The sequence below is a fragment of the Arachis duranensis genome, chromosome 8, assembly GCF_000817695.3.
Source record: "Arachis duranensis cultivar V14167 chromosome 8, aradu.V14167.gnm2.J7QH, whole genome shotgun sequence".
Lineage (NCBI taxonomy): Eukaryota > Viridiplantae > Streptophyta > Magnoliopsida > Fabales > Fabaceae > Arachis > Arachis duranensis.
The window spans coordinates 7,940,634-7,955,731 of NC_029779.3; the positions used below are offsets into that span (position 1 = coordinate 7,940,634).

General features: G+C 34.4%; 3 protein-coding genes across 3 annotated transcripts; 1 reads left to right on the forward strand and 2 right to left on the reverse strand.

Annotated features, from left to right (window-relative positions):
* LOC107460489 (uncharacterized) lies at nucleotides 1–3,787 on the reverse strand. The gene is made up of 2 exons (XM_016078849.3): nucleotides 3,616–3,787; nucleotides 1–2,237 (listed from the first exon to the last, which is right to left on the reverse strand). Exon 2 carries the CDS (start codon nucleotides 2,178–2,180, stop codon nucleotides 348–350), a length of 1,833 nt encoding a protein of 610 aa, XP_015934335.1. The 5' UTR covers nucleotides 2,181–2,237; nucleotides 3,616–3,787; the 3' UTR covers nucleotides 1–347.
* A 3,138-nt stretch (nucleotides 3,788–6,925) lies between these two features.
* On the reverse strand, nucleotides 6,926–12,128 carry LOC107460493 (mRNA cap guanine-N7 methyltransferase 2). The gene is made up of 10 exons (XM_021128676.1): nucleotides 11,924–12,128; nucleotides 11,680–11,853; nucleotides 10,941–11,009; nucleotides 10,615–10,724; nucleotides 9,641–9,763; nucleotides 9,471–9,563; nucleotides 9,188–9,256; nucleotides 8,956–9,044; nucleotides 8,753–8,850; nucleotides 6,926–7,423 (listed from the first exon to the last, which is right to left on the reverse strand). Exons 1-10 carry the CDS (start codon nucleotides 12,014–12,016, stop codon nucleotides 7,247–7,249), a joined length of 1,095 nt encoding a protein of 364 aa, XP_020984335.1. The 5' UTR covers nucleotides 12,017–12,128; the 3' UTR covers nucleotides 6,926–7,246.
* Nucleotides 12,129–12,512: 384 nt separating this feature from the next.
* Nucleotides 12,513–14,293, forward strand: LOC107460495 (uncharacterized). Its single transcript, XM_016078855.3, has 4 exons — nucleotides 12,513–12,815; nucleotides 12,930–13,049; nucleotides 13,214–13,444; nucleotides 13,796–14,293. Exons 1-4 carry the CDS (start codon nucleotides 12,630–12,632, stop codon nucleotides 14,165–14,167), a joined length of 909 nt encoding a protein of 302 aa, XP_015934341.1. The 5' UTR covers nucleotides 12,513–12,629; the 3' UTR covers nucleotides 14,168–14,293.
* Nucleotides 14,294–15,098: the final 805 nt, after the last annotated feature.

The following is a 15,098-nucleotide window of genomic DNA, read 5'->3' on the forward strand; positions in this document are numbered from 1 at the left end:
TTCACCATTGTGTAATAGAACTATACAATTAAGTACGCAAACAATGCTCATTAATATACACACCCTAAACGTCTTGTAGGAGCTCAGCAAAGGTAAGAAGAAGAGTAACGGGAGCAGCTTTGCAAAGATGAAGCAGCCATCTAAAGTTCTATCTCGGAACTCATCAAAGAGAATAAAGTGACTGTAAAAAAAATCCCTCACCATCAACTCATTCTGATAATTTAATTGTCGTGAGTGTGGTACTTCTTTCATACTTGAGCTAGCATCTGATTCACACTGATTTTGGTGTTTTCTGCAAGGAACTGGACTCATGTTGGAAATGGCTGAGACCAAAACTGAGAATTGTGCTATCCACCCAGATTAGGATATTCATTGTCTATCCTAAAACTGACGCACTCTGCCAGAGCTTTTGCATTCAGCTCCGTAGCATATCTCCAGACATAGTTCAGACCTACAAGAAGCTCAGTGATTGCTTCTTCTGTCTTCTCTTGATCCGCAAAGTAAAGGGTTTGTACGAGAAGCACGTTTGTCCGGGAAACAAAGCTCTGCTGTTCGAAACTTCTCTCGGACTGCCATCTTATCATATTATGAGCAAGTGGTGCCAGCCACTCCAATATGCTTGTCATTGCTTCATTCCATTCTTCAGCAAGACTTGTGTCATAGACCAATGATGACGCCGACATAGACTTGGTATACGGCTTTAACTTCGCTCTAAGTGCAGTTCTAACACGACCAGGGAGCATGCTGTATAGGTCATCTCTTGCATCAGGACCAATCAGGTTGGAAGAAGCTGCTAGCTTCTCAATCACAATGATAACATTTGCATAGTGCAACGCCAATGCAGCAGCACCAAGAGTTTCGGGTGGAGGCTTTAGTAGCTTGCATAAGGATTTGAAGACTGATTGACCATGATGAAATAGTCTTCCATGGAGAATATTTGAGTGAGCCTCTTTGGGATTATTGGTTCCATAAAGAACACTCTTTGTGCTTGAGTGGCATTCGGAAACTGAACTGTCTGAAGCCATGCATCCTTTGAAAGGTCCTACTTGAGTCAGTCGACTTGGTCGTGAGTGACTTTCCTTCCCAGTTAAAGCCGCCGAGTGTCCATAAAACTTCCAAATCTTGCTCTTTTTAGTTTTTCCAGAAACTGGGGCTGATTGATTCAGATTCCTTCCAAGAGGACCTGAATAAAAATTAACACTTGGATGCTTTGCTGAAATTGGCCCTGATTTTGTTGACGAGTCACCAAGAGGACCGGAACGGAAAATGCTGGTTTTGTTTGTTCCACCAATTGGACCTGATCTACCAATAGGACCTGATCTAGCAGTAAGAGCATGTAGATTAAGGGGCCCTGAAGAAAATCTTGGAATGCTGTTCTGCGATGGGTTGCCTGTAGATTGCAACAATGTAGAAACTGATTGACTTCTATAAATAAAATCTGAATTCAAGACACCTGAATTGTTGGTTCCATCAGCTTCTACCACCTCTTGAATTCCAAACACCTGGTTGATCTGATGAAATATCGTGAACAAGGATCTTGCTAAAAGATTTATGGTGTAGTCATATGTCCTGTTCCATAAAGAAACCTCCCGTAACTCCTTTAACTCCTGCCTCTTCCACCCAACCTTCTTTTGAAACTCAATTAAAGTTATGGCATCTGACTCACCGCTCGCCTTCATTCTTGTAAGAGTTAGCTCAAGATCAGCAAGCACTTCCATTTCTTGATACAAACTTGCATTAGCTGATATGAACTTCTCCATCCTTTTGATCTTTTTTTCCATCTTCTTGAAAGAGAATTCCCACCCATATGGATCGAAACTCATAACGATGAAGTCATAAAAGGCATTCTCAAAACCTTTAAGTCTCGGATCACTGCATTTCTTACCAAGTCTAGACACAGATTCAGCCACATGTGCCATGTTCTCGAGTATCTCTGCACAGATCAAACGTTCAATGAAATGATCATCATCAGAAACTAGCTTTCTTATGCCAACCGAATTTGTGATCTCCTCTCTCAACTTAGCAATCTGTTTATCACTCAAAGTCTGCCATAGATTAACCAGCTTGGACATCAAGCTTGCCACTTCAAATGCTAATACTTCAACCACAACCTTCTCAGCATTAGCATCATGCTTCCGAGGAACCTTCCAGAGAGTGCGAAACCATGATTCTGCAACCATTGTTTATGAAAGAATGGTAAAACAATGCACTCTTATGACAAATCCTTCGTCATAGCTCTGTATTACATGGAAAATAAAATACAAAATGAAGATTGTTAAAATAGGCATTAAATATGCAATACATTTATCAGATAAATTTCAACAAGTATCAAATAATTTCATATTCTCAGTGCAAAAATCTCAAGAAAAAGAATACTAAAGAAGCACTTGCCTGCTACTCCAAGTGTTTTAGTGTGAAATAGTTTCACATTATTATTTGTATTATTGAAAAACTTGCATGTTTCAGGTACAAAACGAGATGATTTATTAAATCAAAAGCATGTGTTTCCTAGTCTTTACTATTCTATTTCTAACTTTGCTCCCCCTTTTTTTATGTGGTTCATATTTATTCCCCATGTTATGCAAATAATGGATAGATGAAAAGAACAAATAATTTGAAGTTTGAAATGCATATATATCACAGGGAATGATGAAGTGACAATTTATCAATTAGAAAAATTGTTTTAGGAATTAAACAAGGATACAATGCACCAAGAGTTTTTTACTATGTGACATCAAATCTATCTTGGTTGATGAAAACTTCGACTGAAAATACAACTAAAGAAAGCTTAACTTTATAAATTAAAAAAATAAGGGAAAAAAGAAAAAGAGACAAAAGTTTCATGTTTAACTGAATTTGTCAAAGAATATAATTCTAACAGATGTATTAATTCCTTGAATCAAATCTTCAAAATCAAACAAGCATAAGCTGGGTCCAGTGCCTCTGAAAAAACTACATATGATAAGTAAAAAAAATAATGTTTATATTCCCCCTCCTTCTTACTATCTTTGGGGCTTGTCCTAGCTCCTCTAATTTCTGATGGATTGAAATGCTTAGTTGAGAAGCTAGACAAAAAGAGAATATGAATTTTCTTTTATGGTACACATTGCTGAAGAATATATACCGAGGAGAAAGAAAGCTACATGACATAAAAACCTAAATCTGGATCCTATTCTCTACTTACTCATTCAATAAATCAAGAATCAATCAAATTTCAAAGTTGAAAGAGACTCCAATTTTTTCCCTTTCCTTCTCTTGGGGTCAGTTTAAAACTTTAAAAATAGTTTCATATCCATTCACACAACTAAAAGGAAAACGACATTTTAAACCAAATCAATTCTTAGCAAAACCCAGATTCCAAAATTATTTATTTCCTTGAAAAACACACAAATTTATAATCTTTTTGGCAAAATGACCACACTTTATATCACTTCACCAGCTTGTTTGCTTATTATATGGAGAAAAAAAATGCTTTTGCAATCAAAACTCAAATCCTAGCAGCATAAAGTGATTGTATTTAGAAAAATGGCACACAAAAAATACAATCAATAAAATCAAAGGAGAAGCATGATGAAGTGAATAGAGTTGCATACAGGGAGGCCCAAGGAAACTCACCAATCACAGAAGGCAGAACTATCCCAAGAATCTTTGAGCTGGGAACAACACAATGGAGCAAGAAGAGAGAGAGAGAGAGAGAGAGAGAGAGAGAGAGAGAGGTTAGATGGGAAGCTGCAGTGTAAGGAAATAAGGTGCACATGGAATGGAAACAAAGCATGAATTGGACAGACACATATGCAGAGAAAGCGAGTGAAAAACTAAGGACATCCTAAATAAATGTAACATAATTTTTAATTTTTTAACAAATTTTCATACCTCATTCTAAATAATATTAATATAAATATTTAATTTATATGTACTTTCTTGTGTAAAACAATTTAGACAGATTTTAATTATGAATTATTATAGCAGTATAAATATTTAACTCAAACATCTATTATAATTTATAATTGTAAAACAATTAAATTAAATAATAGTGTATAAATATGATTAAATAAGGGTGTTTTTATATAACTATTAGTAAACTCTTAATATAACAATAAATGTATCAACTCTTGTTTTTAAGTTGTTAACTTATTATTACTATATGTGGAAAACTTGGAAACCAATCCTGATTTGGATCCCTAAGGATTTTAGTTAGTGAATACTAGAACTAGAAGATGGTCAATTGTTGTTGAAATTTGTCCTTTTAAGAACTAGGGAGTAAGAGTTGTTAGAATTGTAACTATTTTATGTTAATTATTTCTGAAGTTTTCAGTTCAATAGTGAATGGAATATCGGACTACTAAAGAAAATGAGTGTGTTTTCTTTTTTATTTTTTTCTGTTTCGGGTTATATGGTTGGTCTTTAATTTTTCATATTTTAACACATCTTTTTATGTGAAGGCTATGCAGCTTTAAATAAGAAAAATACAAACTGTATTATAGGATTTATAGGTACGTCAACCTAACCATTTCCGTTGTATTTTCTAAAATCACTTTAATTATGCTGTTGCATTGATTCATCATTATATACATATTTATTTATGAAATTGTATAATTAAAAAGGAAGATGTTTAGCGTATGCATTTCAAGTTGTATAATTTAAAGCCATTTAATTCACATAAGGCTTTTGAAAGTTATTGTATTAAAAAAAATGACAAAAAGATGACATAGTTTCTTTTTTTTCTTTTATGGAAAATGACATGTATTTTTCCCCCTATATATAAAAAATATTTAATTATAAAATTAAAAATAATATAAAAATTTAATTAAAAATAATATAAAAATTTAATTTAAAAAAAATATAAAAATATAATTATAAATTTAATAAAGCTACATAAAGAAACAAAATAATTAAATAATAAAAAAAACAGTACTCTAATATAGTTCCGAAACATATCACCTGTCTATAACTTTCTATAGTAGCACATCATTTTCTTTTTCAGACTAACTTAGTGTTCTGGTAATCTTTCAAACGCCAAATTCAGAGTTTACTCTAAAAAAAGGTTTTCAACAAATATATTGCTAACGAGAATTCTTATTTTCTTATACTCATTTGTTTTCCTTATTTATTATTATTTTTTAATAGGTTGGCCCTTCCACTAAAACAATTTACATCGGTTAATAAGTTGAATTTGATTATGAAGACGGTTCATAAGGCAAAATTATTCATCCCATTATTACATAATAAAGAAATTAAATACTTCTACTAAAATATGTTTTTAAGTTTTATCATTGACCTGCCTCGTTGAGTGAATTTGCATTTCTTGAGTTGGAAGTATTTTTCATGGAATTAAGAAGAAATCCTTGATATATATACATATAAAAGAAAACAGATACTTGGAAGTGAGCTGGTTCCGCCTTTGTAAGAAACTTAGTTTTTAAGATTTTCATCCAACTATGATTTCAGAGAACACAATTTCCCTTCCTATTTGTCATTTTTTCCCCTTTCTTTTCTTTTTAGTGATATAATTTTCCTCCCCATTTTCATGGCTTTACCTGTATGGCTTTATGATTTTTTATCCTTCGGAAAACATAAATAAGTAAGCAATGTTATCTATCATATTATATTTAGAATTTTAGTATATGTTTTAATTAAAAAATTATTATAAAACAATGCATAAAATTTAATTTTAAAATTAATAATAAAAAATTATTTTTAAAAATATATAAAATATTCGATTTCAAAATTTAAATTATTTTTTAATTTTTTTAACTTTAAATAAAAATAAAATTTTTTATTTTAAATATTTTTAAAAATAATATATATTTAACATTTTATTCTTTTAAATATTAAAAAAATAAATTAAAACTCTAAATCATTATTCTAATGATTTAACCGAAAAGGAGATCGGATTTGGTTGGAAGATTTTCTTCAATTTAAGGACACATTCACCGAAAAGCCTTAAAGGATATCACACAACAAATGACATGAATTTTAAGGGCAGCAATTTGGTTCCTCAGCAATGGAGAGAGTCCCATCACAATCATTAATGCCAACCACGCGCAATTGCCCTCATTTACCAATATACCCTTTGATCTGCATTATTAACTCTGATCTAAAAACATTACAATAAAAATCTTCCAAAACGATTATACCCCACTACCCTCTAACACGGGCTTGGGAAGAAGAAAAAGTTGAGGGATTGATTGTGAAATTGTTATTAATAAGTGTACTAAAATATTAACAAAGTTGAATGGATAAATTGGCCTAATAATTAGTTCATTAATTTATTTAAATAAGTATAGAATTTGAATTTTGTCTTGTGCATTTAATAATTTATTGGTCAATAACAAATTTTTAAATAGAATTTCGATTTGCGACACCTTGATCAGTTGGACTGAAGAATACCGTGAAAAATAAAAAAATATACTAAAATATTTATTTTAAAATTATTTAAGATATAAAATTTTAGAAATAAATGTATCTTTTAACAATGTTTTTATGTTAATCCACTTATTAACTACGTTGTGTTTTTTTAAGTCTTCAACTAGCAAATTGGGTTGTTAGAGTAACATTGATCTATTTATTTTTATTGACTCAAGAATCAACCAGGAGTTTGGATATGTTGGTTGATTTCTCACCCATGCTAAATACCTATGTGTTTATGACACATTTCTTATTCTTTAGTCTTTTTTATTTTATAATTTTTTTTAACCAATGTTTGTAATGATTAGCGTACAGCTGTTTGATGACAAGAATTTCATTAGCTTTGACTAAATTAGGTGGGTGTTAAAGCAGTCTTGGCATTTGCTTTGGCAATTTCCTTTACCCAAGTAAATAATAAATAAAAAGAATAAACAAATTACATTGTGCAATTACTAACATAGTAATGAAAATTATATTTATACAGAGGTAAACATTTATCTAAAGAGTCTCCATGAGCTTATGCCATAAATAAGAGTAAAATTATTTTATAATCTATAAACATGATTCTTTTTCGTTCACTGTCTAATTCATTCAAACTCGTGCCTCATATTTCTAACACTTTTGGAGTCTGACACAATGGGGACAGAAAAACCCAACAAAAAGCTAACAAGCACAATATGCAAATTAACGATAAACTAAACCCCGGCATGATGATTACATAGTAAACAATGTTAGTAATGGAAACCTAACTGCAATTTCTACTTTAGCCAATACATAGTATGAACACTAAAAAACAAAGAAAGGCAAATAGGGTAAACCCCCTAGACCATAGGATTAGTCAAAGTGCCTCTGGAAAACGTAAATCAGGAGGGCCAGGGCCCAATATCCCTTTTTGTTCGCTAATCATGCCCAGCCCAAGAGTAGGAGGAGGAGGTGGTGGTGGAGGTGGTGGAGGTGGTGGTGGAGGTGGTGGCTCCATCTGTGCATTTATTTCATCATCTCTCCAACTTGTTCCCTGTAAAATAAAGGAAGTATATTATTATTACAAATAAGAAAATGGATGCCAAATAATAATAATTTTTTAATTGCAAAATGAAATGAGTAATTTAATTAGAAGTCACATCTATGCAAATGAGAAGAAATTTCTTGTATGTCATTCTGAAAACGAAATAAGGTCAGTAGTTGCTTTCGGTGTGGAAAGTATTGGGATCATACATGAACATAGAATGTAGTTTAATAGCCTATGGGTCACAGCTTCAGTTGATTATTATTTATTTTATAATTTAGGTTGATGAAGTAATTACTTCTTAACTAATTTATCGCTCTTGGGAGGAAGCTATGCCACTTATTATTACCGACTTTAAGACTTTATGCTTTCTTTAATTATGTATTTATGTTGAAGTCAAAATAGTGTGACACCCACCAGGCCACTGGAACTTTATTTTACGTTTTCATTTTTGACATTTTATTATAGTTTGATTTATATAAATTTTTTGAAAGTTTAATTAATTTTTTCATGTTTCTTTAAGTTATGTTCCCACTTTCCAGCATGTACGACACGCCACAAAACATGCAGAAGAGGATTCATTAAAAGCAAAGGAATAATTCATGCTGGGACTGATTAGTCTTTGTGCCAAAAAAACCATTGACTTTTTTTTGCACAGGGACTAATCAGTCCCACAAAAGTAAAGCTAGGGACTGGGTTAGGTATTTTTTTTGTCAAGGGCCTCGTTGTCTTTTGAAGTAATTGTCAGGAGCAGTTTTGGATTTTTCTCTTAAAAAGATGGAAACTTTTTACTCATACAAAAAAGGTTTTAAACTATGACCACAAAACATGTTCATCATAGGCTTTTTCCTTTAACCAGAAACCCTTTTAAAAAGTGGGGTATGAACGAGTTAGAATAAGGGGCCCCCAAAAAAAAAAAGAATAATATCTAAAGTCAGTTCTCAAGAAATTTTTAACAAAACATTTTAATCCTCTATGACTTTTAATCACCAAATCAGTCTCCAATCTTTTATTTTGTTATACAAATCAATCTTTACATCAAATTTTGGTAAAAAGTTAAACAATTCAGTCCCTATCATTATTTCATTATTTAATAAAGACATATCAGTTCCTAAAAACTTTTAAAATTCTCAAATTAGTCCCTCAGTATAAACGAAAAACCTAATGTGAAGGCTGATTTGTCAAACGTAATAAAGTTTGAGACTAATTTGATAATTAAAATTTGTAAAGTGTCCGACTAAATATTTCCAGGGACTAATTTAGGGTATTACTCAAAATAATAAACAAAACCTGCGTGACATATGCTGAAAAATAATATTAAAAACTATTGATAATTACCTCATCAAGATTATAAATTGGTTCTTGGATTAATGGACTGGCAATTGGAGGTGCAATATCTGGATCAGGCTTTTGAAATATAAATGTTGTATAGAGACCTGCATTTGAATGGAAACTCAGTTCTCCATTTAACTACAGGTGAAAGTGACCAAGACACTTTGTACTAGATAATTCATGGTCAAGAGAAACAACTAATGCATTACCTAGAGCATCGTATGATCGAGGAAGAAGTCTTCCCCTAGGATCCAATAGGTTTGGAACAAAGTTCATTAGCAACCCTGCCAATTGTGCTCTTTGAGCAATTAGAAAAATGAAGAAGGAAGTTAAATAAACAAAACAGTCTTAACTACAAAATTGCAAATAACACACTATGTATACTACAGTTGAAGGATTTGGAAAAATCATTATTCCTACATACAAGAATGCAAAACCAACCTGTTGTCATCATAAAACTCGGTTAGGTTTTGTATTTCCACATACTCAAGACCAGCTTCTCTGGCCAACCTGAGTTTCATAAGAACACAAGTCGAATCAGTCTAAAAGTGGAAATTGATTATATGAATGTAACAAGTACAAAAAATACTGAAGTCAATGCTGTTCCTTCATGAAAACAGGCTTGGTAGTTAGTATTAGAGATTGACATCAATATGGTGCATTGGCAGCAATCAATGCAACAACTCACAGAGTATCAATGTTAGGTTATTAAGTAAGATGAAACCTGATGAAGCTTGGAAAATGAACCAAGCAATGGGTTTCAGCAGAGGCATCACTGGCAAATTTCAGCTGGTATTTCTTCCCAAATAAGGGAAACCTGGAAAGATCGGACAGGTTACATGGCGAAAGAGAAGAATTGGTAACATAAAGTTGAACAATTGTGGAGATATATACTTTTCTTCTTCAACCTCAAAAGTGATCATGTAATTCTCTGTCCGAATGCAATTGGGAACAATATTTGGCTTCATGCTGCTGCCTTTGTTGTGATATGCTTCAACATTCTTCTGGTACTTGGCCCTATATGGCTACAATGTTACCAGAATCCAGCATATTTTGGTATAAAGACCTCATGCAGACTTCAATCAACGCTCAGAAATGTCATGCATGGATGGAAGTATGGAAGCACCATAAGAAAATAGACGGAAGCAACTACAAGTAGAAGAAAACACAAATGTCTCATAAATAAGATCATTCATTGTCTAAATCTGGACCTCTTCTGTACACTTCTCCTGGACACTAGATGATTCTTCTCCTTTTCTATTGGGCAGAGGGTTTTCATCATATGTATAAAGGCATAATAACATTAGAAGGAAGCAGACATTTGAAAAATATATCCAAAGAATCCTGGCAGACTGTAAAGGGGCACACCCAGAAGTTGTTCATTAGTAAAACTAGTAATCTAAAGTCTAAACCATAGCTAAATCTGGAAATTAAGGTTGAAACTACTTGGAGCATTTATAAAGGCATAATAAAGAAGAAAGAAGGCTGAGATATCTAGGACATAATTGTCGCAACCAAAGACACGGTTTATAGACCTACTATTTATTGTCACTGATAAACAGGTACTCCAATGCTGCTACTAGGAAAATCAGGCCAAACAATCTAGGCGCAATTGCGCAAACATTAAACCAAAGACAAGGAAATATTAGTGTTCTCAGTAACAATCTAAGAGCAGATATGTCGGTGAAAACTTCATAGGTGTTTTGGCTTCACTTAATAACTACTTAACACATCAAATCACCAATCCAGTTCTCATATTGTGTGAATTTCATTTGCACAGCAGACCAAATAAAAAAATACAAAACAAGAAAGAGAGCACATGCAATTACATTCAAGAATATTAGACCTTTGACAAATAAGTCTCATACCATATGGTAGATGAGTCAGGAGTAATACCAAGAAAATAACCCCCTGGCTTCAGTAGAGATGACACATTATGCAGGAGCCTCCGTGCTTTCTCTTCAGTTTCAAAACACAGCTGCATTAGAGATATTAATCAGAAGTGGAGCAGCAACTAAATTTTAGTGGAATAACTAAAATAGAAATAGTGCAAGGACAAATGTTAGAAAATAAGATATCATCCATCAAGATCCAATCAGCAACTATAACTCACATGTACATTTTTTTTGGAGAGAGAGAGAGAGAGAGAGAGATTATAATGCTTCAAACCATCATTTGGGAGTGAATATCAAACCTGCAAATGCTGCAAACAGCAGACAAAATCAGCCACAATGGTCTTCTCCAAATGCACTTCTAAATTCTCCTGTTAGAAAAGAAAATGCACAATATAAGATCAAAAAGACTAATGGATTTGGTTCATTTTTACTCCAACTTAAGGTGGTAAAATAAAGTATGAAACAACCTCAGGAAAAAGGCGTCGAAAAGCACATATCTCACACAATACAGATCTTAGCAACAATTAGCTTTTATTTGTCCTTTTAAATTCTGCCTAGTTTACACCCTTTAGAATCACAGTTGCCTCAGTGCACTCAACCACACTAGTTCAATTTTTTCCTTTGGCAATTTATCCCTGTGCTCTTCGCATAAAAGTTTGTAGTTTTGAAATCCTCATATATCATACATACTAAAACAAAGTTCCATTCTGCTTATACATTGACAACATTATCCTATAGAACCACAAAATTCCCCCCTAAAAGGGAAATAGGAATACGCAACACAAAAAATCTACTCTATGCAACAAAACAAAGATGAAAATCAAATTCAACGAAGAAGGTAAGAATACATGTTCCCCCTGGCTTCTCAGCTGAAAAAGGTTACTACAAAATTAATATGAGAAAGGAATAAACAGTGACAATTCCGTGTGCCCTAAATTCATGTACCATGTAAACAGCTCAAATGAAAGCTATGCTAAATAAGCGAGAATAAGAAACATACAAACATAACTGTGTAGAAGAAGAAGAAAGAAAGCTCACTGTGCAAGGGTCAAGGTCAAAGAACTCGGCAGTGAAGGATTTGCGGTGAGAGTCCCAGGCTTCCCGCAAATTGTCGAGAGAAGAGGAAGAGGCATCGATTCCAATGTAGTGGCCAATTTGTGCCTCCATCCATTTCTCAGAGTCGCCGCCTCCGCCGCAGTACAAGTCACAGACCTTCAACGAAGAGAGCGAGTGAGTGATGAGAGAAAGAGAATGATGAGAGAGCGAGTGAGAGAATGCTAACCGTGGCGTAGGGGTGAGCGAAGATCTTGATAAGAGCCATCTTCGCAAAATCGTAGAGGCGTTGCAGCGTCGACTCGCTCCTCGAAGACGTCATTCTTCATCCACCATGCAAAAGGAACCACCACTCTCTCCCCCACCAGTCCACCACCCTCCACCGCCAAACACTTTCCGGTTACCGGTGTGTTTTGTGGTTTGTAGTCAAACACCTTCAAATATATTTACTTATTGTTTAGTGAATATAGGTAAATAGGTAATATTGAATCAGGTATTAACGTAATTTCAAATATTTTATTATTTAATCTATAAAAAAATGATTAATAAACATTTTAATACCAATAAAAATTAGAATGAAAAAACGAGATTCAAACTTGCGATGCAGATACGCGATTGATATTATGGTAAAGATGGCGATGAAGTTACAACTTTTACATGTGGAGTTTTTTTTATTTTAGGAAGAAATTTAAAAATAATCTTAAACGAGACTATTTTTCTATGTAAGCAGTTCCTTGTTCAGTTTATTTTGTTTTTTTTGTTTAATTTATTTCAGTAAAAAAATACTTGCACAATAAAAAATTCACTTTAAAAGTTTACCTCATGTTTTGACTTAACATCACCGTCGTAGTGAGACGTCCACGAAGCATATTATTTCCCAGAACAAAGCTAACAAAACTTCGAAATTTGATTGGCAACGAAGGAGGAGAAACCAGATGAGCTCGCACGAAGAAGAAACCTTAGTGGAAGCAGCGCTTCGAGTTCTGAACACTGCCGACCCATTCGAGAAGGCTCGACTCGGCGACTCCGTCGCTTCACGGTGGCTCCACGGTGCCATCGCTCTTCCCTACCACCCTTCTCGAAACCTACCCGTCCCGGATCGCCCCGCAAGGCTATCCAATGTAAGGGTTCTCTCGTTCCTCTGTTTTTGGGGTGCCACTGCCATGTGTTTGATGAAATGCCTCACTCGTATTACGTCGCTGATTTTGTTTCTTTTGTTTGATTATTGTTGGCAGGTGAAGTTGGTGGCGCCGAGTCTGATGCCGAAGCTTGGCAAAGCCGGCAGCTTGCAGAGCAGGATAGCCATTGTGCATAGTCTTGCTCACACTGAAAGCTGGGCCATTGACCTCTCTTGGGTATTTTTCTCTAACTTCTTCCATTGCTTTACCTTTCTTTCATTTTAGAGTTTAATCTTGTTAACTTTCTATGTGGCAGAATATATATGTTCACGGTAGATAATATAAGTTATAAACTTCGTGACACTCAGTTTGTGAATATTTTATATTTTGATTTTTTGCAGGATATAATAGCTCGATTTGGCAAACAAGAAGCTATGCCTAGAGAATTCTTCACAGATTTTGTGAAGGTCGCACAAGATGAAGGGCGACACTTCACCCTTCTTGCTGCAAGGCTTGAGGAGCTAGGTTCTTATTATGGAGCATTGCCAGCTCATGATGGCCTTTGGGATTCTGCTACTGCTACTTCCAAGGATTTACTATCACGATTAGCAGTTGAACATTGTGTCCATGAGGTGTGTCTCACATTGAGCTGTGGCTTTTTATGGATATGTTTTATATTTGATGCTTGGATTTGTCATTCTAGAAACCAAGATTGAGTCAATAGGTTGCTTATGAATAATTTTGTTGGCAGGGGAGTGATGGAGTGCATGAGGAATCATCAGATTTATTTTATTTTATTGTATTTTTATTTTATTTTCTAATTTTAGCAGCTCTGAATATATATATATATATTTTAATTAAGTTGGCATTTCAAATAGTTTGTTAATGCCTATAGTGATATGTAGGTTTGTCCTACTTCCTTTATTTATATCTCCCTCTCCCTTTCTATCTAAAATATAGTACCTTTGTGAGTTTGAACACAGGCCAGAGGACTTGATGTGCTGCCTACAACAATATCTCGTTTCCGCAGTGGTGGGGATGACACTACAGCAGAGCTACTAGAAAGAGTAGTTTACCCAGAAGAGATTACACATTGTGCTGCTGGAGTGAAGTGGTTCAAGTATCTATGCCAGAGGTCCAGAAAGCTGGCCCCAGACACAGAAGAGCAAGAAGTTTGTTCATTACAAAATGAAATGACCACAGAGGAGAATGAAGTGATTCCAAAGTTTCATGAAATAGTGAGGACATATTTCAGAGGACCTTTAAAACCACCTTTTAATGAGACAGCAAGAAAAGCTGCTGGATTTGGTCCAGAATGGTATGAACCGCTTGCTGTTAAAGAGGCCAACCAATAATTGTAACCATTTTCTTACTGTTTATATTTGGCACGTAACTATAAATCTATAACACATAAGGTCATTTATGTGCTTTTCTTTTTCTATTTTTTTATTTTTTTTTATTTTTATGTTGTGTTTTGAATTTGGGCTGATTGTGCCTTCTCTTTAACTTAAGTTTTTAATCCATAAAATTAGTTCGTGTGCTTCGCGATTGTGGAGTAGCTTCAAGAGTTTGGGTTAAACTCATACATCCATCATCTCCAGGATTTTTTCAGAGCTCCCTTCAATCTCTGGATAAGGTGGAATCTTTCATCTAATCTGGAAGCCCAAAAACAAGAATGCTGGCAATCCATCTTCGTCACAACCTGTTGGTGGCTGTGGAAATGGAGAAATCAAGAAATTTTTAACCCGCCTGGAAAAAGGCCTCTAGACCCAGCAAGTTTCATAAGAGAATATATAGAAAAGATGAAAGAAGCATTTCAGAATAGGGGAGGGAGGACTCTTACCCGAAACAAGAAAATGGAGGCACATATCACCTGGATCCCACCTCCGACTGGTTGGATTAAAGTCAATACAGATGGGGCAGCGATGGAAGGTGAAGGAGAAGCTGGCTGTGGAGGGGTGTGTAGAGACGAATTGGGCTGATGAGTAGCTGGTTTTCAAATGAATATCGGAAGATGCTCAGCATTCCAAGCTGAACTGTGGGGAGCTTTCCAAGGACTTCGAATTGCCTGGACTTTGGGGTTTAGAAAAGTGATTTTAGAAATGGATTCCCAATCAGCTTGTACTTCACAAAGGAGAAGGGAAGAAAGAGCATCCTAATCCTTTGATCAGAAGTATTGAGGAGTTAATGAGAAGAGTTTGGCAGTTATGATGTACCCACACATATAGAGAAGGAAATAGGGCTGCTAACTGGATGTGTAAACAGAATTTGAAGGCTGGCTTGGGA